The sequence below is a fragment of the Amblyraja radiata genome, chromosome 6 (assembly GCF_010909765.2).
Source record: "Amblyraja radiata isolate CabotCenter1 chromosome 6, sAmbRad1.1.pri, whole genome shotgun sequence".
Lineage (NCBI taxonomy): Eukaryota > Metazoa > Chordata > Chondrichthyes > Rajiformes > Rajidae > Amblyraja > Amblyraja radiata.
In genome coordinates, this window is record NC_045961.1 from 16241068 (window position 1) to 16264838 (window position 23771).

The 23771-nt window shown below is 45.3% G+C and overlaps 1 protein-coding gene across 1 annotated transcript; it reads left to right on the forward strand.

The window, feature by feature from the left end:
* The first annotated feature begins 13939 nt into the window (after window positions 1–13939).
* Window positions 13940–18223, forward strand: LOC116974693 (EEF1A lysine methyltransferase 3-like). The gene is made up of 3 exons (XM_033023412.1): window positions 13940–14059; window positions 15551–15662; window positions 17829–18223. The coding sequence occupies exons 1-3, from the start codon at window positions 13940–13942 to the stop codon at window positions 18221–18223; spliced, it is 627 nt and encodes a 208-aa protein (XP_032879303.1).
* The last annotated feature ends 5548 nt before the right edge of the window (window positions 18224–23771 follow it).

A 23771-nucleotide genomic window follows, 5' to 3' on the forward strand; every position in this document is an offset into this window, starting at 1 on the left:
ATCAGGCTATAAACGCTACAACCTACAACTAAGCTCCGAACTAGATAGACTTGTGGCACTGTGGTTTTTTTTAATCTAATGAACTGATTTTTGTTGTTTATTGAGATTATCGAGTATTATGTTTACATATCTGTTGTGCTGCTGCAAATCAGAATTTCGTTGTTCCGTTTCGGGACGTTTGACAATGGAACTCTCTTAATTCCTGACAATGATAGGCGGAAGTACAAACGGGGGTGTTCATAACCCCAGGTTAAAGAGTTGATGCAGGGAGTATGCATCAGCACCGTTCCCGTTCCATAACATTCCAACTACCTGCCATCCCCATAACTCCACATCACTGACTGGGCTTGGCAGTTTCGCGCCTGCGGTTGTATACGTGAATGCCACGAGTTCTCAATGCCGTCATTCTCATAATAGGAATTGAACAAAAGAACACAATCGCAATTTTAACTCCGTGCAATTCACGTGTGGTGCTGTCCGTCCGTAGACATCCTGTGGGTTTTTTTCAGCTTCGTGCCGAATAAACCTCTCAATGTAGAGTAAGCTGCCCTAACGTCGTCTCCTGCGGTTATATTAGTCTCATAAATACAAAAACTAAAAACAAACGAATCAATACTCGAGCAATACAAGGAGCTGCAGATGCGGAAATTTTGAAAAGAACACAATGTGATGGAAGAACTCAATATTCCATGCGGAAATAAATAGCCTTTCTCTGAAACGCCCCCGAACACTCGCCACCGAATAAAGGCTGTACACCGTGCGGCGTGGCAACGAAGGTACGAAATAGTTTAAATGACGTATTTCATGACAATGCATGAAATATATTTCTGAATGATTCACATACAGTTTATTTCAAAGGCAAATGGGGTCAGGGCAGTGTGAAAGTGCAGTGATAACTGGGAAGGAAGAAGGTGTAGTGCAACATGCCGGGGAACATGAGGGGAAGTGGGGTCTGGGCAGGGTGAAGATGTGTTAATGACTGCACAGGGTGATGTTATAGGGGGGGTCAAGGTAAAGGGGCAGTGGGGACTTGGCAAGGTGAAGGAGCGTTGCTTACTCGGCTGTGGGGAAAAGCAATGGGAACCGGAGTAAGGTGAGCGTGCAGTAAGGACCGTGCAGGAAGGCACGGGCGAGAGGAAGTGGCATTGAGGAGTGTGCGTTGTGAAGGTAACATTTCAGAGTCGGCGGGATCATAGCAATGCTGGGAGCAGCGGGATAAATATAAGTGAATACTGGTCAGCGTGAACATTGGGCAGGGTGAAATAGCAATGAAAAATGGGAATGTAATGTGTAGTGGGAACCATGGGAGAGCAACTAGGGCAGTACAGACAGCTTTTGGTGTGCTGGCCTTTATAAATCAGAGCATTGAGTATAGAAGTTGGGATGTAATGTTAAAATTGTACAAGGCATTGGTGAGGCCAATTCTGGAGTATGGGGTACAATTTTGGTCGCCTAATTATAGGGAGGATGTCAACAAAATAGAGAGAGTACAGAGGAGATTTACTATAATGTTGCCTGGGTTTCAGCAACTAAGTTACATAGAAAGGTTGAACAAGTTAGGGCTTTATTCTTTGGAGCGCAGAAGGTTAAGGGGGGACTTGATAGAGGTCATTAAAATGATGAGAGGGATAGACAGAGTTGACGTGGATAAGCTTTTCCCACTGAGAGTAGGGAAAATTCAAACAAGGGGACATGACTTGAGAATTAAGGGACAGAAGTTTAGGGGTAACATGAGGGGGAACTTCTTTACTCAGAGAGTGGTGGCTGTGTGGAATGAGCTTCCAGTGAAAGTGGTGGAGGCAGGTTCGTTTTTATCATTTAAAAATAAATTGGATAGTTATATGGACGGGAAAGGAATGGAGGGTTATGGTCTGAGCGCAGGTATATGGGACTAGGGGAGAATACGTGTTCGGCACGGACTAGAAGGGTCGAGATGGCCTGTTTCCGTGCTGTAATTGTTATATGGTTATATTATATGGTTATACAGGGTATAAATGCAAAGGACATTCGGCATGTTTGAACTGCCAATGTCAATACTGCTCGACAACAACTGATGATAGGTAACAAACATTGTATCATGGTTTGCCCACTACCCAGAAACAAGGCATCACACCAGATCCGGAAGTGGCGGCGCTGTGCTACGGCTGCGGCTCGCCTGCAGTCTGTCTGTTTTTACTTTTTTGTGTTGTTTTTTTTGTCTAGTTTAGTATATTTTTTGGTTATTAGGTGGTGTTATGTGTGTGGGGGGGGGGGGGGTGAAACAGGGCTTTCTGTCTCTCCCTTCTGGGGAATGCGACTTTTTTGTCGTATCCCCCTTCTCTTCCCCCGTCTGCGCTGAAGCCTAATGGCGGAGCTGGCAGCCTCCAACTTGCGACCGACCTCGAGGGTCCGGAGGTAGAGCCAGCCAGGACTCACCAACGCGAGGCTGGCCGTCTTCAAGCTGTGGCGACGTCCGGGCAGAGGCACGACTCGGCGCTCCGGTGAGGGCGGACGGCGCGGGGCTGAGACACTCCCGTGCGGGCGGCACGGCTACCGGCTGGAAGGCGCTCCCGTGTGAGCGGCCTGGATCCCGGCTGGAAGGCGCTCCCATGGGGGCAGCCCGGTGCGGGGCTGATACGCTGCCGTGTGGGTGGCCTGGCTACCGGCTGGAAGGCGCTCCGGTGAGGGCGGACCGGCTCCCGGCTAGAAGGCGCTCCCGTGGGGGCTGCCCGGTGCGGGGCTGCGACGCTGCCGTGTGGGCGGCCCGGTGCGGGGCGGAGACGGTGCTCCGGTGGCTGATGGCGGCGTTCTGGCGGCGGCGACCTGGATCCGGGGCTCGGCCGCGGGCCAGTGGATGACAAAGTCGGGAGCTCGCAGGTCACAGGCTGGTGCCTGTTTTCCTGAGCTCCCGTTGCAACAGCTGCGTCCGCTGGACTGGAGGGCGGCAGCTTCGACCACCCCCGGGCCGCGGAACTTGAACCGCGGGACTGATACCATCGCCCGGTGGGGTATCGCCTCGGCGCAGAGGGAGAAGTGGAGGGAAGAGACAGTAACTCTAAGACTTTTGCCTCCATCACAGTGAGGATGTGTTTGGTGAACTCACTGCGGTGGATGTTAATTTGTGTTTATTGTGTGTTGTTATTATTACATGTATGGCTGCAGGCAACAGCATTTCGTTCAGACCGAAAGGTCTGAATGACAATAAAGGAAATCTAATCTAATCTAATCTGAACCGAGGCAAGAGCACGGCCAAGGACAATTAGTGTCATTCCAATTACATTAATTTGCCACCGCCGTTTGAGACCACAATTCAAATAAGGCGAACAGATGGCTTAATTGGGCAGGATTCAACCGCCTAGACAGGATTAGGGAAGGTTCAAACAAGCTATGGTATACCACAGTCACGCGATGAATCAGGAAAAGCTGTGCCTCTTCTGAAGTCGTTGCGTCAAAAACAACAGCAAGCATATGTCGGGAAGGTTTTCAGCTAGACCTAGGCCAAAGAAAGAAGTGAAAAACGAATGAAGGACAAAACACCGAGCAACGATCTGATACCTGCAAGTCCAATGCTGATGTTCATCAATTCTTTGAGAAAATGATTATGCAATTGGTACTTTCGAACAGTGCGATCAAGAATACCCATTTCTCAGATATTTCAAGTTACATTTCAGATTGAGATTACCAACATGTTATTCCAAAAGCCCCCTCACCAAGGAAGTACAATAACAAATTTAATTGTCGCTTCTGAACAGGTAATGGTGTAAAAACAAACTGAAGAACATTGCATAATGTTGCAGTTTGAAAGAAGACGCCGGGTAATTCCGCGGGAACATTTGAATTGAGCAGTTGTCACACAAGGATTACATGAAAAGGGGGAATTAAAAAGATCAATAATTCTTGCAGTCAGATAACAGCAGTAAAGCAGCGCAGAGCAAAACAGAGTAAATTAAATCTACGAATACCGTTGTGTAGCTACGCACCAGGAACACCAAAAGCTGCTAAAGTAGGACAGTGAATAGCCATTCTTTGAACAAGTAGCCAGGCAGCCGTCGTTTTTTAGATATTACGATTCCACTCTCGATGCAGTCGGCGTGAATAGTGTCAATCCAGTGTAGTGATGTATACGACATCTCTTACTATATAAAGCTCCAGGTGCATAGTCTCTTGATCGTTGATGTCAGTTACACTCATAAAACAAACACGTTACGCCACTATTCCCAGATTTACACGGCTATTGGAAACAATTATTTATTCTGACACACCAAATAGCAGTATGTTAATTTTGCTTCACAGCAGTTGAAAACACGGGGTTATTGGGGCAATGGGAGTGCGAAGGTAGGAGAAGAATCAAGCAAGATTAGAATCGTCACTGTTTATTTTCCATCCAGCTGTGCTAACAGCAAAATGAAAGGTCAATGACAGCTGCCATTCAATGGCAGCATAGAAAAAACGTGAGAATGAATGAACCAACTAACAGAGGATTACCATTGTGGGAGGCCAAATAAAAAAAAGATAGCGGTGACGCCACGTCATAGGGTGTTTGGTCAACTCAGCACGTCAAGCTTATGCAAATCAGCTTGGTTCACTTTCTAAATCGTTATAAACAGGCTTCAGCCAAGCCGCGACTCGAACACTGTGTGCTTTTCCAGTCTCCAAACATGGAGGACACCTGATTGTATGAGGGAGGTCGCAGAGGAGATTAACCAGGATGTTGAATGGGATGGGGAAATCCACGAGGGGATAATTAATTTGCTGGGATTTTTTGAATCTGGAAAAGAAACGCCATTAGATCCTGACTGGAGCATACATAATAATTTGGAACATGGATAACTTTTCCCCAGAACAGACGTGACCAAACTCAAAAGAGTTTTAAATACGAGGCAGGGGATTTACCTGTATCTGAGAAAGATTACAGCCAGAGCGAGATTGGAGTTTGAAAGTCACTGCCTGTGAGATTACGGGATAGGTAGCGGAGGGTCGAGTGCAGTAAATTACAAATAACACCAATAATAATAATTGATACGGGATAATGCAATATTCCAAAATCACAATTTCGGGGTTGTGGCGGCGTTCCGGCGGCGGCGGCCCGACCTCGGAACCTCGGAGGTTCGGCCGCGGGCCAGTGGACGACATCGTCGGTAGCTCGCAGGTCACAGGTTGGTGAACTGTTTTTCCGGAGCTCCCGCAACAACAGCTTCGTCCGCTGTACTGGAGGGCGGCAGCTTCGGCAGCTTCGAGCACCCCGGGCCGCGGAGTTTGAACCGGCCCATTCGCGGTGCTCAGATTCAGCCGCGGGACTGACTTACTTACCTTCACCCGGCGGGGTCACAACATCGGAAGTCTGGATCGCCTCAGCGCAGAGGGAGAACAAGGGGGGAAGAGACAAAGACTTTAAGACTTTTGCCTTCCATCACAGTGAGGAGGTGCCTGGTGAAGTCACTGTGGTGGATGTTAAATTTGTGTTTATTCTGTGTTTTTGTTATTTTATTATATGTATGACTGCGAGGCACGAAATTTCGTTCAGACCGGAAGGTCTGAATGACAATAAAGGATACTTCGATTTAAATCTTTTTATTTGAATTTCACAGCAATTTGCATACATACAATGATAACAGACAGTGACAGTCAAGGCATAATTGTGCAACAGTATGTAAGCGACCCTCAAAGCCCTTACCCTTACCCACCTTCAACCCACCCGAATCAGGTCGGAACCAAACGGGGACAAACAACACTCACATACATACACATCCACACAAATATGGTAAGATAAACGAAACAAAAAGTACTAAAAAAAATAATAATAATAATAAATTTTAAAAATGGGGTCACTAATAACAGTAAATAAGTAAGTAATTAAATAAATAAGTGTGGGGAGGGGGGGGATTAAGGGGAGAGCAGCTGCAGTAGAGCAGAACAATGGTGGAGAGCACTCAGTCCTCTTCCGAGTCCGGGGACAAGTTGAGAGAGTTAACAAGTTCCAAGAAAGGGTTCCATGTATCTAGGAATGACTTGGTAGAGCCTTTGAGAGAGAACCTAAGTTTTTCAAGCTTTAAATTGTAAAGCACCTCCTTAATCCAGCGGGTGTGTGTCGGGGGACAGGTGAGCCTCCAGTTAAGCAAGATCAGTCTCCGGGCTAACAAGGTTGTAAAAGCTAGAACCCGTTTCACCGCAACAGAGAGGTTGGTGTTGGGAGGGGTACCGAAAATGGCTGACAGTGGGTTTGGAGGAATAGTCTGGCCGTAGGCTCTGCTTATCAAGTCGAAAGCACTCCTCCAAAAGGCTGCTAGCTTAGGGCAAGACCAAAACATATGGCTATGGTTGGCAGGGGATTGATTACATCTGTTGCAGGTGTCCCTAACAGCGGGGTAAATTCTAGATAATCTTGCATTTGTGTAGTGGACTTTGTGAAGGACTTTGCATTGGATTAGGCCATGACGGGCACATATGGAGGAAGAATGGATCAAGTCCAAGGCAGAGTCCCATTGCTGGTCTGTTAGTTTCGTATTCAGCTCACCCTCCCACGCAGCTTTTAATGAGGTATGAGGTTTCAATATAACCGACCCTAACAAGTTATACAAAACAGAGATGCATTTCTTCCGGTTGGGATCTAGAGCTAAGATGGTATCGGTCAGGGTTTCAGGGGGGCGATTTGGGAAATGGGGGAATGTCTTCTTCACAAAATCCCTAATCTGGAAAAACGAAAAAGGTGGGAGTTTGGGAGGCTATAGTTGGACGAGAGCTCCGCAAAAGACGAAAAGATGCCATCCTTGTATAGGTTTTTGATACTACTGATACCGTTGCTATGCCAGGTTTTGAATGCGTGGTCTGTACTTGAAGGTTTAAAGATGTGGTTTTTAAGCAGTGGGGTCAAGATGGAAGGGCCTTGTAAACCGAAGTTTTTCCTGAGTTGACTCCATATCTTGAGCGAGAGGGACGCAATTGGGCCTGCACCCACAGATGTTATAGGAAGGGGGAGTTGGGAGCATATGACAGACCACAACGGGAGACGTGAACTCGCCTTTTCCATGTGTACCCAGGTCGGTAGGTGGTCGCAATCATCATTCATCCAATACAGGAGTTTTTGCAAGTTAGCTGCCCAATAGTATCGCCTAAAGTCAGGAAGTGCCAAACTGCCGTCGCTCTTAGGAGACTGCAGTATCGCCTTTCGGATTCTAGCCGGTTTGCTACCCCATAAAAATTTAGATATTGTCCTTTCTAATTTATCAAAAAAAGATTTAGTGATAAGTATAGGGACGTGCTGGAAAAGATACAGGAATTTGGGTAGGACGACCATCTTGACCAGATTTATCCGGCCCACGAGGGATAGCGGTAAAACTGACCAGCGGTCAAAATCTCTTTCAGCTTTCTCAACCAGAGGCAGAAAGTTTGTGCGGAACATATCAGATAAGGGTGTTGTGATAAAGACGCCGAGGTAGCGAAACCCGTCCTCTGCCCATTTGAATGAGGTTAAAGAGCGAGGGAGCTGCTTAGCCAATGAGTTAATCGGTAATAGCTCACTCTTTTGGTAGTTACGTTTATAACCAGAATACGCGCCAAACCGTTCTAAAATATTCGTAATCACAGGGAGAGAGCTGACTGGGTTCGAGATGTACAGGAGCAGGTCATCCGCATACAATGAGACTTTATGAGTTGTGTCGAACCGTGTAATACCTTTAAAGCCCTTCTCTGAGCGTAACCAGACCGCCAAGGGTTCTATCGCGACAGCAAACAGAAGTGGTGATAACGGGCAACCCTGTCTGGTACCTCTCTGAAGGGGGAAGTGGGGCGACAGTGTGCCGTTTGTTTGTACTGAGGCCACCGGGGACGAGTATAATAGACTGACCCAAAGAATAAAACTGTTACCGAGGCCAAACCTGTCCATCGCCTCATATAGGTACCTCCACTCGACCCTGTCGAAAGCTTTTTCGGCGTCGAGGGAGACCACTATCTCCGGGGTCTCACTACTCGGTGAATGGATGATGTTAAGGAGACGCCTAGTATTGTGGGAAGACTGTCGGCCTGGTATGAACCCTGTTTGGTCTAACGAGATAATAGAGGGCATCACTCGTTGAAGACGGAGCGCAAGGGCTTTAGAGAGGATTTTGAGGTCCACATTCAGGAGTTAAATTGGTCTATAGCTACTACAAAGCAGGGGATCTTTCTCCTTTTTAAGAATTAGGGAGATAGTAGCCCACGACAAGGTGGGCGGTAGGCGACGATGTAAAATTGCCTCATTGTACATATCTCTCAGGACTGGTGCGAGGAGAGCAGAGAAAGCTTTGTAATATTCTACAGAGAAGCCGTCAGGGCCGGGCGACTTTCTGCTTTACAGCGATGTGATGGCTGCTTGGACCTCAGCAACAGTTATGGGACCATCCAAGTCTCTCGTGGCTTCATCGTCAATTCGGGGAAACGTCATACTACTGAGCATGTCACCTGCAGTGGGAGGACAATCGGAAACGTATAGTTCAGCGTAGAATTTAGCAAATGCTTCATTAATTCTAAGAGGATCAGTATGAATCTCCCCTAAGCTGGATCTAATGGCTGTAATTAGCCGTGAAGTCGCCTCGGTTCTGGCCTGATGGGCCAAAAGCTTCCCAGCTTTATCCCCAGATTCAAAAAAAGTGTTGCCTAGATTTAAGCAGTCGTAGCTTAGCTTTATTAGTAGACGTAAGGTCAAAGTCTGTTTGTAACCTAATGCGTTCTCTATAAAGGTTAGGGTCTGGGTCAGATGCATATTTGTCATCATTGTCCTTTATTTTTTGTAACAGGTCTGCCGTTTGGGACGTCTCGGTTCTTTTCAGGTTGGAGACAAAAGAGATAAGTTGGCCCCTAATATAGGCTTTTGAAGCTTCTCAGAGTATACCTCTTTCTATGTCCGGCGAGTCATTCAGCTCAAAATATAAGGTAATTTGGGAGTGCAAGAATTGCATGTAGTGAGCCTCTGCTAATAATGAGGAATTGAACCTCCACTGTTTAAAGGGGTTAGTTCGTTTACGAAAGTGGAGATCGAGGGAGGTTGCAGCGTGATCTGATATTACGATGCTATGATACTCGCTGGATTTGATTTTGGAGAGCAGTCTGTTATCTAAGAGAAAGAAGTCTATACGGGTATAGGTACGGTGCACGTGGGGAAAAAATGAAAATAATTTAGTCGTGGGGAATGTAAATATGTATGGGTCTGTGAGCCCAAGTTGTTTGGCGAAAGCATGCAGAGTCTTACCTGATTTAGTTAAAGTAGAGGCTTTGTTCGAAGATCTGTCCAGTATAGGGTCTTGGACCAGAATAAAATCTCCACCCACAATGACGTGGTGATTTTCAATATTTGGGAGAGATGTAAAAAATTTGGTTACAAATGAGCTGTCATCCCAGTTGGGACCGTAAATGCTGGCCAATATGACAGGTGTGTCTTGCAGTTTGCCAGACACCATGACAAAGCGGCCAGCAGGATCCTCCACAGTTTTCTGTGGTTCGAACATAACGTTCTTACGAATCAGGATAGCAGTACCCCTAGCCCTATCATTAAATTTCGAGTGAAATAAGTGGCTAATCCAGCCTCTCTTAAGCCGTGTTACCTCTCTGTTACGAAGGTGGGTCTCTTGAATATAAAATATATCGCCTTTGAGCTGTTGCAAGTGGGCCAAGATCCTGTCAGTCTTGGTAGGACTTCCCACCCCCCTCACGTTCCACGAGACAAATCTAAGAGTGTCGTTTGTGTTGGCCATACTTAGCTATATCCAAGCGAGTGGGCAGAGCGCTGTAGTACTGCAAGTCGAAACGGAAGAGCGCATCGAAACCAGCTGCCGAGAGTGGGGATTTGGGGGGAGGGGGGGGGGGAGAGAGGAGTGATAAAAAAATTAAAATAAAATAAAAAAATAAAAAAAGATACTTACACACGTATACACACAACAAACAAGTGGGACACATATCACTTAACCATCTTTCAAACCTGAGTCCCCGGACCTGAGATCCCCCATGTCCCAACTGAACCTTGAGTGCCCATTGCACCAAGGTGCGTTGTCCTCGCATCCGCATGGAGATATCCGATCTTAACTCCCAATATTTCCACCTCCCAAAGCAACAAAATCGCTCAATGTCAGTAAAGTAACATAAAATGAAATGAGTGTAGTAATAATAATAATAACAATGATAATAATAATTTGAAAAATAGAAAGTAGAAATAAAGTAAAATAAACATAAATAAATAAATACAAAGTTGAAATAATTGCCATAATAGTTGCACTGCCAATGTCATTGCTAACACTAATGGTAATGGTTGTAATGATGATAGTAATAATAAGACAAAGCAAATTAACAAAATGGTGATACTGAATAAGCAAGCCAACGTATAAGTGGAGCAAGAATAGCTTCCTTTGGTATTACATAGTATATCTTAAAATCGACAAGGAATAAAGAAAGAGTTAGCGTTAGAGACAGTTAGCGAGTTGCAAACTGGGCTCTTGGATTAAAGCGCAGGGCAAAAGAACATAAATTAAGTATTGTTAAACAAAAACGCTGTAGGAGCAGATTGGTATAACACAGCCTTGGCTGTAATGAGCTCTTATCAGCCCCAGACAGTCCGCTAGGAAGACTAGTGTAAACAAACTAGCCGAATGCTGGCAGCGGGGCTTTTCACGGGGCGACTTGACGCAAGAGTTAACCAGAGTGCTAAAAACAAGAAGGCAGAGACCAGATCACGAACCACAAAGTGGGTCCCTTAAGCCCAATTTTATAGCATGTGCAGGTGAAGAACCTTTCAAGTATGATTACACATAAACATTATAAGGAAAAGTTGGCATAGGATAGTCACGAATCGTGGTGAATTCTTACCAGCCTCATACATTTCAAGACAGGGGTCTAGTATAATCAGCAAGGCCGAGCGCTAGCAATGGCTAGTTGCTAAGAGCAGTCAAGCTAAAGTTAGTCCATAGTGTAACCGTAGATTAACCGGACCCCTGTGCCACTCGGATATAGACGTACCGAGCGAAGTCAGTCGTCTGTGTGTCCCGGTCTGCGTCGACGGTAAAATGAGATGAAATCCTGAGCGTCCTCAGGAGATGTTAGTCGTCGCCTCTTTCCTTCCCCGGCCATGATGAACAGCTTGGCTGGATAATGAAGGGAGGGTTTGAGACCCAGGTTGTACAGCTCCTTCATAACGTCTCGGTACGCGGAGCGTTGTTCAACTATCTCGGGACAGTAGTCTTCGAAAATGTGGATCGGGATATCCTTGTACTTCAGCTTACCCCTCTGCCTCCGCGCTTCACGCACCACCAACTCGCGGGTCTGGTATCTATGGAAGCAGATCACAACTGCTCTGGATTTCTCACCAGGGCTTGGCTTGGCTGCTGGCGTACGGTGGGCTCGGTCTAGCTCCGGGGCTGATTCCAGTGTGTGTTCGCCAAGAGTCTCGAGCAGGAGTTGAGAGAAAAAAGCTGTTGTTTGGGGGCCTTCGATGTTCTCGGAGAGACCGACTATCCTTATGTTATTTCGGCGACTCCTGCCTTCCAGGCCGATAAGCTTAGACTTTAGCTTGGCGTTCTCTTCGGTCACCGTAGTTAGCATTGTCACTATAGCTCGTATGTCTTGGCTGGTGGTATCAGCAAAAGACGGTGTTGGTGATCTAAAATTGTGGTCTGGATATTGTCCAACTTCGTTTCCAGTTTGGTGAACGCTGCGTTGAATTCTGCCAGTAGCGATACCTTATGCTCTGTTAACATGGCTGCTAGCGTTGCCATGCCGGTGCTGGTCGTCGGGTTTTCCGTCTTTTGCTCCTCTTTCTTTCCTCTGCCTGGCATCTTTACGGCGTGGAGAGGTGCTGTCAATGGTGTTTAAATATTTATGGGTAATTATAAAACTTAGGCTGAGCTATAATAAAAGTTGGATGTGAACAGGTCGGGAGCGTGGAAAAGTGCGACTACTCCAACATGTCGCCCCCAGCGGATCCCGACAATAAAGGATACTTTACTTGTACTTTACTCATCAGAGCTAGCACTTTCCTGTAAATCGACGACAGAATTACAAATCCACAAAAGACACAAAAAGCTTCAGTAACTCAGGCAGCATCTCGGGAGAGAAAGAATAGGTGTCGTTTCGCATCGATACCCATCGAGACGGCGTTTTAGCAAACGGCGAAACGAAATATATAGATGATGATGTAGAGAGATAAAGAACAATGAATGAAACGTATGCGGTAAATCAACGATGATAAAGGGAACAGGTAAGCTGCTGTTGGATAAGAACGAGAAGCTGGTGCGACTTTGATGGGGATGGGATAGAGAGGGAGAGAGGGAATGCCGGGGTTACTTGAAGTTAGATGAATCAACACTCATACCACTGGGCTGAAAGCTGCTCAAGCGAAATATAATATGCTGTTCCCCCAATTTACGTTTAACCTCACTCTGACACTGGAGGAGAACTGGGACAGAAAGGTCAGAGTCGGAATAGGGAGGGAGAATTAAAGTGTTTAACAAACGGGAGATTAAGTAGCTTCAGGCGGACAGCTATGGTGTTCAGCGAAACGATCGCCCAGTGAACGTTTGATCTCGCCGATTTTATAAGAGTCCACATCTTGAACAACGGATTCAGTAGATAAGGTTGAATTATGTGCAAGTGAACCTCTGCCGAACGTGAAAGGACTGTCGCAGTGCCTGGACAGGGTCGAGGGAGGAGATATTGTACTTGAACTGCCAACTGTTGTAATCTTAAACCGTGGCCGGTGACCAAACTGAAGTTACGCTAAATTTATTTTGGTTTAACGTCTATTTATTCCATTCCACGTTGTTTTCTGTCACATCCGAATGGCCTCCAAGATAATACTCGCAAAGGTTATTTTTCCTTCTCGTGCGAGGCCGCAACTATGCTTCAACTTCTGTTCACATGGTACACCGTGCCAGGTCAGTTCATGAAAACTCAACTGAAAGCAAACAAAAATAACGGAATCGCTTCTATTGAGGCCCCCCCCCCCCCCCCGCTCCGCTCCCCACCTCGGTTTAATTCCTTCATGCATGGGGGATTTTAAAAGTGAGCAAATATTCAAAACAACGCCTGCGATACAATGAAACTCCCCGAATGAGTTGCCAACATTGGAGAGAACTGGACGTACTCGATGTCCCCGCACGGGACACGGAGTGAAGAGAGTTCTCTGGACCCTAGAAACCGCATATTACGGCGGACTGAATATTTAGCTTCGTAACACTTCCGCCAGGGTGAGGATGTTGCAATTGTAAATCGGCGTGGCCAGTTAACATTGAAGCTAATGTTCACCGAGACAGCTTGAGACAAACATAGTTTGCAGCCGGTGGATTCAGAACGTCGCTACAAAGGAAAGCGGAGCGTCATCGAACGGTAAGGTAAATCTTAATGTTTACACTTGAAACTTATGAACACCAGCGTCACTCGTTATTTCTACACATTGCTTGGACGGTAAAGTTGCTTCTGAAACAGATGGTTCATTGTTTTCGTTGCAACGGATTCTAAACAAAAATCCTTTATGTTACAAGAACTATCATTAAGATCTAAGCGCCACAGAAATTCCTCCTCCTCTCCTTCCGGAAGGAACGTCCTTTGATTCTGAGGCTATGACTTCTGGTCCAAGATTCTCCCACTAGTGGAAACATCCTCTCCACATCCACACTATCCAAGCCTTTCACATTTGCCCATGAACCTTCTAAACCTTTTCCATCCCTGTACTTGCCTAGATGTCTTTTAAATGTTGACATAGTGTCAGCCTCATTTGACGCCTCTAGCAGCTCGTTCCGTATACCCGTCATCCCATGTGTGAAAGTAAATTAAAGTACGATGACAGCTTTCCAAGTAACTACTCGCATTTTTTTTCCTTCCACTGAATGTCAACCCCACCCAAGTCTCAATATTGAACTTCTTACAAGGAAGGCGGTAACATTGAGTCAACGTAAACTCCCGGAGAGTTGGCCGAGAAAGTATAGACCAACCACAGCAGCAAATGGAACATTCAATGACCTCCGAATCAAATCAACAACAACTCTATCAATTTTGTGGGTACGAACTGAAGATTACCCAAGATTTCAAACACTTAACCGTACCAGCGATGATCTGGGACGCTGTAAGTACAACGTTCGATCCATGTTGTTGTAGAATTGTCGTAAGTTTATTATTGTTACGTGCGCCGAGAAACAGTGAAAAGCTTCTGTTTGCGTGCTGTAAAGTCAAATTGAGCCATGTGTGCATCAACCCATACCCAGGTACAACACGTAATAAAAGGGGAAACACACCAGTGTGCAGAATATAGTTTTACAGCAGTGCAGAGAAAAAGCCCAAGACGGTAATGAGGTCGGGAGATCGGGGTTATATCCAACTCTATGTTCAGTAATATGATAACCTGGAGGAAGAAGCTGCTCCTCAAGCAAGTCTCGACCTGAAACGTCACCCATTCCTTCTCTCCAAAGATGCTGACTGTCCCGCTGAGTTACTCCAGCATTGTGTGTCCACCTTTCTCAAACTGTTGGTATGTGCTTCCAAGCTTTTTTATATTCTACCCCACGGAAGAAGAAAGAACACCTAATTACTGGGGAGTAATTGTTTTATTGATCAAATGTCCACATTCCTGAGACATCGTGAAGTCTAGATGGAGTCGACGGGGGTGAGGTTGGTCTGTGTTTTGGGCTGGGCTACATGGACAACTCTCCGCAATTTATTGTTCCGCAGGAAAAAAAACAAAGTCCGCAATGAGGTAGGTTAGAAGTTGGGTTATGTTCAGTAGTCTGCAAACGGAGGGGGAAACAAGCTGTTCCTGGAATAGTTGGTATGCGGTTTCCAGCTTTCGTATCTTCTACCCAAAGGAAGAGGAAAGGAGATGGGATGACTGTGTTGTGAGTGATTATATTGATTCTACTGGCTAAATTTCCGAGGCATCGTGAAGTGACGATAATATCGATGGTGGAGAGGCAGCTCAGTGTATAGACTGGGCTACATCTACAACTATTTGTAATTGCTTGCATTCTTCGGCAGAGACGTTCCCGAACCAAGCCGTGGTGTAACCCGAAAATATGTTTTCCCCGTGCATCTAAAGAAGTTAATATAAGTTGTTGGGTCGCCTGAGAAAGCAGAGGGACTAGTGTGTTTTATTGACCGGAGTTTCAACGTGGTGGATCTGGGACTAATATTGGGTAATATGTACGCCCAGGAACTTGAAACGTTCCACTATTAGCATTTACATCTCGCTGCCCCCAATATGTTTACAGCTGGTGTTACTGTCATAACTTCTATTGACAAGAAGATTGCAATCAACGAGTGGTGGCAACCTCATGATTGCACAATTGGGTTAAAATTTGAAATGATCCAAACAACCAAAAAAAAAGATGTAGTGGAAAAACGATTCTATTAACTGCAGGGCAGAATTTTAGGCTCATGTACATTGCATTCTAGTTATGCACCACACAATTGATTTACCTTGCACGGAAGAAGATATCAGTGTTAAATTGTGTGCGGGTTGAGTTAATGAGTCCTTTATGTCCCGTGCAACTAAAATTGGATTACAGAAATAAAGGGGAAATATATAGTGCAAATAATTCTAAATCTTATTTTATCCGTACAGGGGATCGTACTCTGCCGGTATTTTGAGGAAACGCGCATCAACTTTACTGGGAAGAAAGTGATTGAACTGGGGTCTGGCACTGGGCTCGTGGGGATTCTTGCCAGCCTCTTGGGTGAGTGGAACCCTACACGTGATGGCACTTTCAGAGAAAATATTTGCACTTTCCCGGCATTGTGTCGGTTAGAAGATGGAACATAATGAGACGTTGAGTCATGAAAAACAGCAACTCAACTTGGGCCTAACTCATCATGGCGATCACCAAAGATAGACTCAAAAAACTGGAGTAACTCAGAGGGTCGGACAGCATCTCCGTCTGAAGAAGTGTCTCGACCCGAAACGTCACCCATTCCTTCTTTCCAGAGATGCTGCCTGTCCCGCTGAGTTACTCAAGCATTTTGTGTCTAACATCTGGAGAAAAGGAATAGGTGACGTTTCGGGTTGAGACCCTTCTTCATACTATCTTCGATTTCAACAAGCATCAGCAGTTCCTTCCTACAAATAGTGATTACCAAGATGTCCAGATGTGCCTGTGCCATTTGACCCTCTTTGATCCATACCCTTCGTGGGTATACACCTTGTTTAAGAAAGAACTGCAGATGCTGGAAAAATCGAAGGTAGACAAAAATGCTGGAGAAACTCAGCGGGTGAGGCAGCATCTATGGAACGAAGACCCTTCTTCAGTCTCGACCCAAAACGTCACTTATTCCTTCGCTCCAAGGGTATACACCTTAATCTTTCACCTTCCTGCCTATCATAAATCTACAAAAGTATACGTTAATACAATTCAAATCATCTGCGTTCATCGCAGATTTTCGGGGGGGGGGGGGGGGGGAATAAACGCGTCTTATCTCATGAAACGTGAAAACGTTTTTCCTCATCTCCGTTCCAAATTGCCTGCCCCGTATTCTTAAACTGTGGCCTCTGGTTCTGAACTCCACCAATGTCGTGAACACGTTTCCTGCATCTGCAGTAATCCCTTAATAATTTTATATATTTCCATAAGATATCTTCTCATCCTTCTTAATTCAAACGAAAAAAGCCCAGTCGCTCCATTCTTTCAACATATGACAGTCCCGCCAGCCCGGGAATTAACCTGGTGAACCTACGCTGCACTCCCTCAATAGCAAGAATGTCCTTCCTCAAATTTGGAGCCCAAACTGCGCACAACACTCCAGGTGCGGTCTCACCAGGGCCCTGTACAACTGCAGAAAGACCTCTTTGCTCCTATACTCAACTCTGTTAGGACGACCAACTTTAGCTTTTTTCACTGCCTGCTGTACCCACATGCTTATTTTCAGTGACTGATATACAAGGACATCCAGGGCTCGTTGTACTTCCCCTTTTCCTAACCTAACACCATTCAGATAATAATCTGCCTTCCTGTTCTTGCCACCAAAGTGGATAACCTCACATTTATCCACATTATACTGCATCTGCCATGCATCTTAGTTTAGAGATACAGCACGGAAACAGGCCCTTCGACCCGTTCGCACTGACCAGCGATCCCCGCACATTAACACTCTCCTTCACACACTAGGGACAATTTACACATACACCAAGCCAATTAATCTACAATTTGGAGCGTGGGAGGAAACCGAAGGTCTCGGAGAAAACCCACGCGGTCACGGGGAGAATGTACAAACTCCGTACAGACGGCACCCGTAGTCGGGATCGAACCCGGGTCACTGGCACTGCACAGCAACTCTACCACTGCGCCACCGTGGCCGCCCACTCACCCAACCTGTCCAAGTCACCCTGCAAAATACATAAGAAACTTAAGCAAATATGGGGGCCGGTTGCGTTTCCTGGACTACTCCGCCATTCAATAAATTTATGACTGATTCAATTCTCGCTCTAACTTCATGCACCTTAATCCCCTTGTGATCCCATTTTCTGCCAATCGTCAACTTTAATGTACTGTATGTATACAATGAGTCCCTCTCCACGACTCTGTGGGACAGAATTGCAAGACACTGAGGCGTACGCACGGGAACAGGTCCACCACCATAACCCAGCATGGTACCAACCTAACCTAACCTAGTCCCCCACTGCCTGAATATTTCACCGATATAATTCTGCACCTTTCCTATCCCCGTGCCTGCCCAACTGTTATCTCCAATAATGTGCGTAGGAGTGGTGTGACCTCTCATGGACGGAGGTGGGGATGGCGCGTGGGTTTTCTCAGCAGTTAAAGCTATGACCGAGACCGTAATATGCATGCGTGTTCCACTCGTTAATCTAAGTACTTGTCGCTTTTATGTTCCTGTTGATTTCGCAGGTGGAGAGGTTACATTGACAGATCGGCCGAACGTCCTGAATCAGATTGTGTACAACGTGAATAGTAACATCCCCTCTGAACTCATAGCGAGAACAAAGGTTAGTGCCCTCCAGTGGGACCATCCACACGACCAGTATGCCTCTAAGTATGATATTATCATTGGCTCGGATATCGTCTATGATCCACGCCAATTCCAGCCACTTATAAACATGCTGTTACACCTGAGCAACCCGGACACCGTTATCTACTTCAGTTCCAAGCTGATTAAGAATATAGCGGCGGTTGTGTTTTATGAAAAAAAACTACCAATGCACTTCGACTTCGAAATTGTTCATACACTTCCACATCAATTAATTAACGTTTACAAAATCACCCGGAGAATTGACAGCGACTAGCAAAATAATCCCGCAGAAAGTTGGGTGGAAATACTCACATTGCTCTACAATTCAAAATCGCCTTGAGGGGCCGGATACAGATTGTGAATCGTGTAGGGACGTTTATGAAGGGTTACATTGCCTTGCGCTTGGGTGGAATCCTTGAGCTAACACGACGCTGTTATGTTTCAGATCTAGGTTTAGGAAAAATATATTAAGCCTATTAATGGTCGTGAAGAGTATAGCTGGGAAAGGGATAAAATCACCATAAGGAACCATTCAAAGCAAGTAGATCCATGATTACGGTTTAGAGTAATAGTAACCGTGAGCTTCGCAATACAGTGAATCAAACCCAGCATTTAATAGACGATGAAATATGAGATTAACCGAGCACTCTTGGTTGCCCTGCTAAATTGCTATGTAAGTAAGTAAGTAAGTAAGTTTATTGGCCAAGTATTCATATACAAGGAATTTGCCTTTGTGCTCCGCCCACAAGTAACAACATGACATACAGTGACAGTTACGAATGACTCAAAAAACACTAAACATTAATAATAATAAAACATTCATGATAAAACACCATTGATCAAGCATGTGAACCAACAAAATACCAGATCAAATGTGTGTCCCTTGCATCGAGATTAGGTTGATTGTGTTGTACTACTGGAAGATTGCAATGATGTTGCGCAGATGATAAAAGATTAGATCTCAATACATTAGAAGTTTACAAACGGTTCGTAGCGGCGCCAAGTTTATCCGTACGGTCACCGCTGAGCATACAAATAGTTCCGACATAGTCCACCAACCTTGTAGTCAATAAACATAGTTACTGCAACACATTGTGCTTCTTTTTTTAGATATAACTTTACTTTGGCTAACTATATGTCGATGCGTTGCTCTCATAATAATCCTGGAGTGCGATTTATACCACAAATATAATTTGCAGTCATTAGCCTGAAGCCTACAATAGTCATAAACAAGAATACTACACATTGCTTAATAGAGTATAATTGCACAAGCGTCAATTTAAATAATTACTTCTCAATTTCAATGGCCATCTGGGATGAATTTAGCAGCCTGTGGCTCAACGACACAATTGTGTTTCTTTACTGTCGGGAGGGTAAATGGAAACATTTCTCCCCAGACAGTTTTTTTTATGACACATTCCCTGCTCTGTCAATTTCCAAAGTAACGTTACGTTATTCTCTGGTTACTGGTCGAAATTACGTTATATTCAATTATTGTTATGGAAACACGCGTTGCATCAGAACTACTTAAAGGCAAACGTGTGGCGGATGGAAGTCAAGCTGCCATATACTGCTTTCTACAGTACTTGCGATCTAAAGGCCACTGGGGACCAGGAAACGTGGGATGTGAGTAGATGCGGACATCATTGACATGTGGAAGTTCACGGACATAACCTACACTCAAATAACCAGATCGAAACACATGACACATCTTTAAGGAATAGTTAAGTATCTATATTTACCTCAAAGGCAATGTATTGCTAACTATACCACATTCAAACAAAGGGATGACTCGGGAGAGGTTAGGGCCAATCAAAGATAAGGGGAGTGTGTTTTTGAGTCAGGGAATGTGGGCGAGGTACTAAATCAGTACGTTGCAACTGTATTCACCAAGAAGACAGACGTGAAGGATAATGACATCATGGTAGGGGTATTCTAATATTGCGCGAACATTTGAGATTAGGAACAAGGTCGATTAGGGACTCTAGAAAAATTATTAAAGTGGTTACATGTCTATATCCCGGTGGAAATCTATCCCATGTTATCGGGTAAGGTAAGAGAGAAGATTGCAAATTCCTTGACGAAGATATTTATAGTATCAGCGGCGAGATACCTGGAGAATAGCCAATGTCGTTCCTTTGATAATGAAGAGAAGTGGAGATGATCCATGGAATTACAGGCCGGTGGTCTTTACGCAAGTGGAATGGCAACTGTCTAGAGGAGGGTTCTTTGGGACAGGATTTAGTCTAATTTGGAAGAGAATGAGTTAATTAGTGACAGTCAGCAAGTTATGTCCTGCAAACTTGATCCACGTTTTTGAGAAGGTGACGAGGTATCAAAGTCAATTTTATTCGTTTATTGAAATGAAATGTATTTACCAGCAGCGATACACTTAAAAAGAACATACAATATACAATAACATTTAACACAAACATCCACCACAGCATTCTTCACTGTGGTGGGAGGCAACATAGTTCTGCCATTCCTCCTTTGTTCACCCGTGGTCGGGGCCATAGACCCTCCGTAGTCGCCGCTGCAGACGACCCGATGTACAGACTCTCTCGGCGGGATGATGGAAACTCCGACGTCGGAGGTGGGGCGGTAAATGTTATCTACGTGGATTGTACTAAGTAAGGTCTTTGACGACATCTCTCGTGGCAGGCTCATCCAGAATATTAAGGTGCATGGTTTCCACGTTGTTTGGTAGGTTGGCTTACCCATTGAATACAGAGACTAGTCGTGGAAAGATGTTATTCTGGCTGGATAGTCTATGACCAGTGGTCTTTCGCAGGGATCTCTGGTGGAACCTGTGGTTTGCAACGAAGTCTTGTTTCTTTATAGGTTGTTTGGTACATTTATAGTTTATACAGGATGGCAACAGACCATTCGGCCCAACACGTCTTTGCCGCCCAAGGTGACTGTCTGAGTTGGTGCCGTTTGCCTATGTTAGGCTCATACCCTCCTCAACCTTCCCTGCCCAGGTCTCTGAAACGATGTTATTGTACCCACCTCCACCATATCCGCTGGTAACTCGTTCCATATCCCTATCACCATCTGTATGAAAAAAAGTCCTTTAAAACCTTTCCTTCTCAACTTAAATGCCCTATCTATGCCATTAATCTATGCCATAGACGACTCATTCCTCTTGGAAAAAGACCAGGGCCATCCACATCATCTATGCCCCACATTATTTTATATACCTCCTTACCTTGATTATTTTAAGCAGTTCGAGTGCATTGACCAATAATATCCGTGCAGTCTTCAATTAGTTTTTTGACAACAACCTTGAAAGGGTACTGATCTAAAGCATAGGCGTCCATAGGATCCCAGTGAATTTGGCAACATTTTTACGAGATTGGCTTGACAATAGTAAGCAGAGGGTGGCCGCCGAAAGTCATTTTTAGATTAAAAACTTGCGACCAGTATTTACGACAGTAAACGAGACTGGGGACTTTGCAGCGTGTTACGTCTGGATGTGGCCAGATAACAGGCTCGAAGATGAACGCCCATTTAGACTGTGCATAGGACATGAGGCGGGCGGTTATGGCACAGCTATGCGCAAGATTCGGTTGGTTACAGCTTGGGACTCGTGTGGCTACGTTCACAAAGCTGCAGCGGGGACGGAATGGCACTGGAGAGGGTAAAGAGAGTTTTCCCCCAAGCTGCGGTCTGGATGGAGCGCTTCACTTCTGAGAGGAGACTGGAAAGACTGGAAATAGAATCCTTGAAGCGCATGAGCCTGTGTGAGGGGGGCAGACGGGGGTGTACATGTGCGTCACCGATATGGTAGATTGTAGCGGTATATTAAGATGAGGATGAAGAGTGAACTATTCAGGGAGAATCTGTTCTCTTTAACATGCAGAGATGGTCGGAACTCGCTGATCTGCTTGACGGATCTTCAAAAAACGTATCGAGATAATATCTGAAATTAGAATGGATTACTTATGTAGCATTGGCAGGTTTGTAATTAATAACCACGAATAGCCGAGGGAATTCTTTCTGTGGTGTGTGACTGTTACTCTATAATTCTACCACCCGAGCGAGTTACGTTCTGGAGAAAATAAAGTTTCGGGTCGCGACCCTTTTTTCACTAGTGACTAGAATTGATGGATATTTCTAATGGCATGGTCTTTCTAACGGTGTACACAATTGTCTGAAGAATGGTCCGAAACGAAATCGACCCGAAACGTCACCCATTCCCTTTTCCAGAGATGCTACCTGTCCCGCTGAGTTACCCCAGCATTTTGCGTTTATCTTCGATTTAAACCAGCATCTGCAGTTCTCTCCTACACATAGGTTGTAAGCGCTCCGCTCTCACGTTCGGTGCTGGAGTTAATAAACATTACAGAGCGAACAACTGATCTACCGCTGTATTTGACGACCTGCCACACGGTAATATTAAAAACATATGCAGCTGTGGCAGGGTGGGGAGGAAAATGATTCCGTTGCGAGATACCGCCGAATGTTCTTATTCAAAACTTAGAAGTGTGTACAGTGTGTAAATGCATGCTGAGTCTTTGACCTGCTCTTGTAAGGGACACACACCAACTCTGCACATCGTGAGAAATAAATCATGATAAAGTCCGAATGAATGAGAAACCGACAACCAACATGATTAGGCAGGTAAAATATAGATAGAATTTAAAACATAAATAGCGCATTATTAGTTGTACGTGAGGAAATTGTAAGCGCGCCACCATCTGCATATCATGCTACTTCGGGAAAGCACCAAACACAATCAAGGGCCACTTACGCCCGACCCTCTTCTCCCCACCCACTTAGGACAGAAGACACAGAAACTTTAAAACACGTCCCACCAGATTTAAGAACAGTTCCTCCCCCGCTGTTGTCAGACCTCTGCACGAATCTTTCATAGACTATCTCTAAACTGTCAGGGATGAAAATCAGGGATGAATTCCAGTCGTTCAATTTATCTCGTCACTCGCCCTTTAGTTATTTTACCTGCACTTTCTCTGCAGTAAACATCATTCATTTCCATACATCTTGAAATAACATTTTAGTTCAAGGTGCTACAATCAAAGCAATGACTCAAATGGAGGCAGAGTGATGAAATGCATCAGAGAAAATCCTTTACAACACGTTGTTACAAATACCCCATTTTAGTTGATAGCCATTGTATGAAAAGCAACCCCACCGATTTGGAAAGAGTGCATTAGCCGGTAGCAGTAACCAATCACAGTAATACTTTATTAGCCAAGTATGTTTTGCAACATACGAGGAATTTCATTTGCCAGGTCAGTCATACAAACAAAAAGCAACGGAACACATAAAATACATTTTAACATAAACATCCACCACAATTACTCCTACACATTCCTCACTGAGATGGAAGGAGAACAAAGTTCAAATCCCTTCTTTGCTCTCCCGCGGCCGGCGGCCTTAAGCCCTCCGTTGACTGGACATTTCTTGACCCCCGTAGCCGGTGCGTTTGGGTCCTCCGCGTCGGGGCGATCAGCTCTTGCACGGGGGGATGTCAGCTCCCCCGCGCTGGACAATCGAACCCCGGGTCGGGGCTGGTCAAACCTTCTGCGTCGTTGGAGCTCCCCGACACGGCCTCTCCCGAGACTGCGAGTTCGCAGGCCGCGGTTAGAGCGATCCCAGGCAAGGGATCAGCTCCGATGTTAAGTCCACGCCCTGCGGTGGGGCTCAAGTCAATCTGAGGAGGCCTCCAGCTCCACGATATTAAGGTGCAGAGTGATCGGAGATACGATCCGGAAAAAAATCGCATCTCCGGCAAGGTAAGAAACTGAAAAATAAGTTTCTCCCACATGAACAAACCGGAAAACATTTACACAGTCTCT

Coding starts and splice junctions, on each gene's coding strand:
- LOC116974693 (XM_033023412.1), top strand. CDS start 13,940: ATGGAACATTCAATGACCTCCGAATCAAATCAACAACAACTCTATCAA. Junction 14,060..15,550: donor CAGCGATGATCTGGGACGCT/GTAAGTACAACG, acceptor TTATCCGTACAG/GGGATCGTACTCTGCCGGTA. Junction 15,663..17,828: donor GATTCTTGCCAGCCTCTTGG/GTGAGTGGAACC, acceptor TTGATTTCGCAG/GTGGAGAGGTTACATTGACA.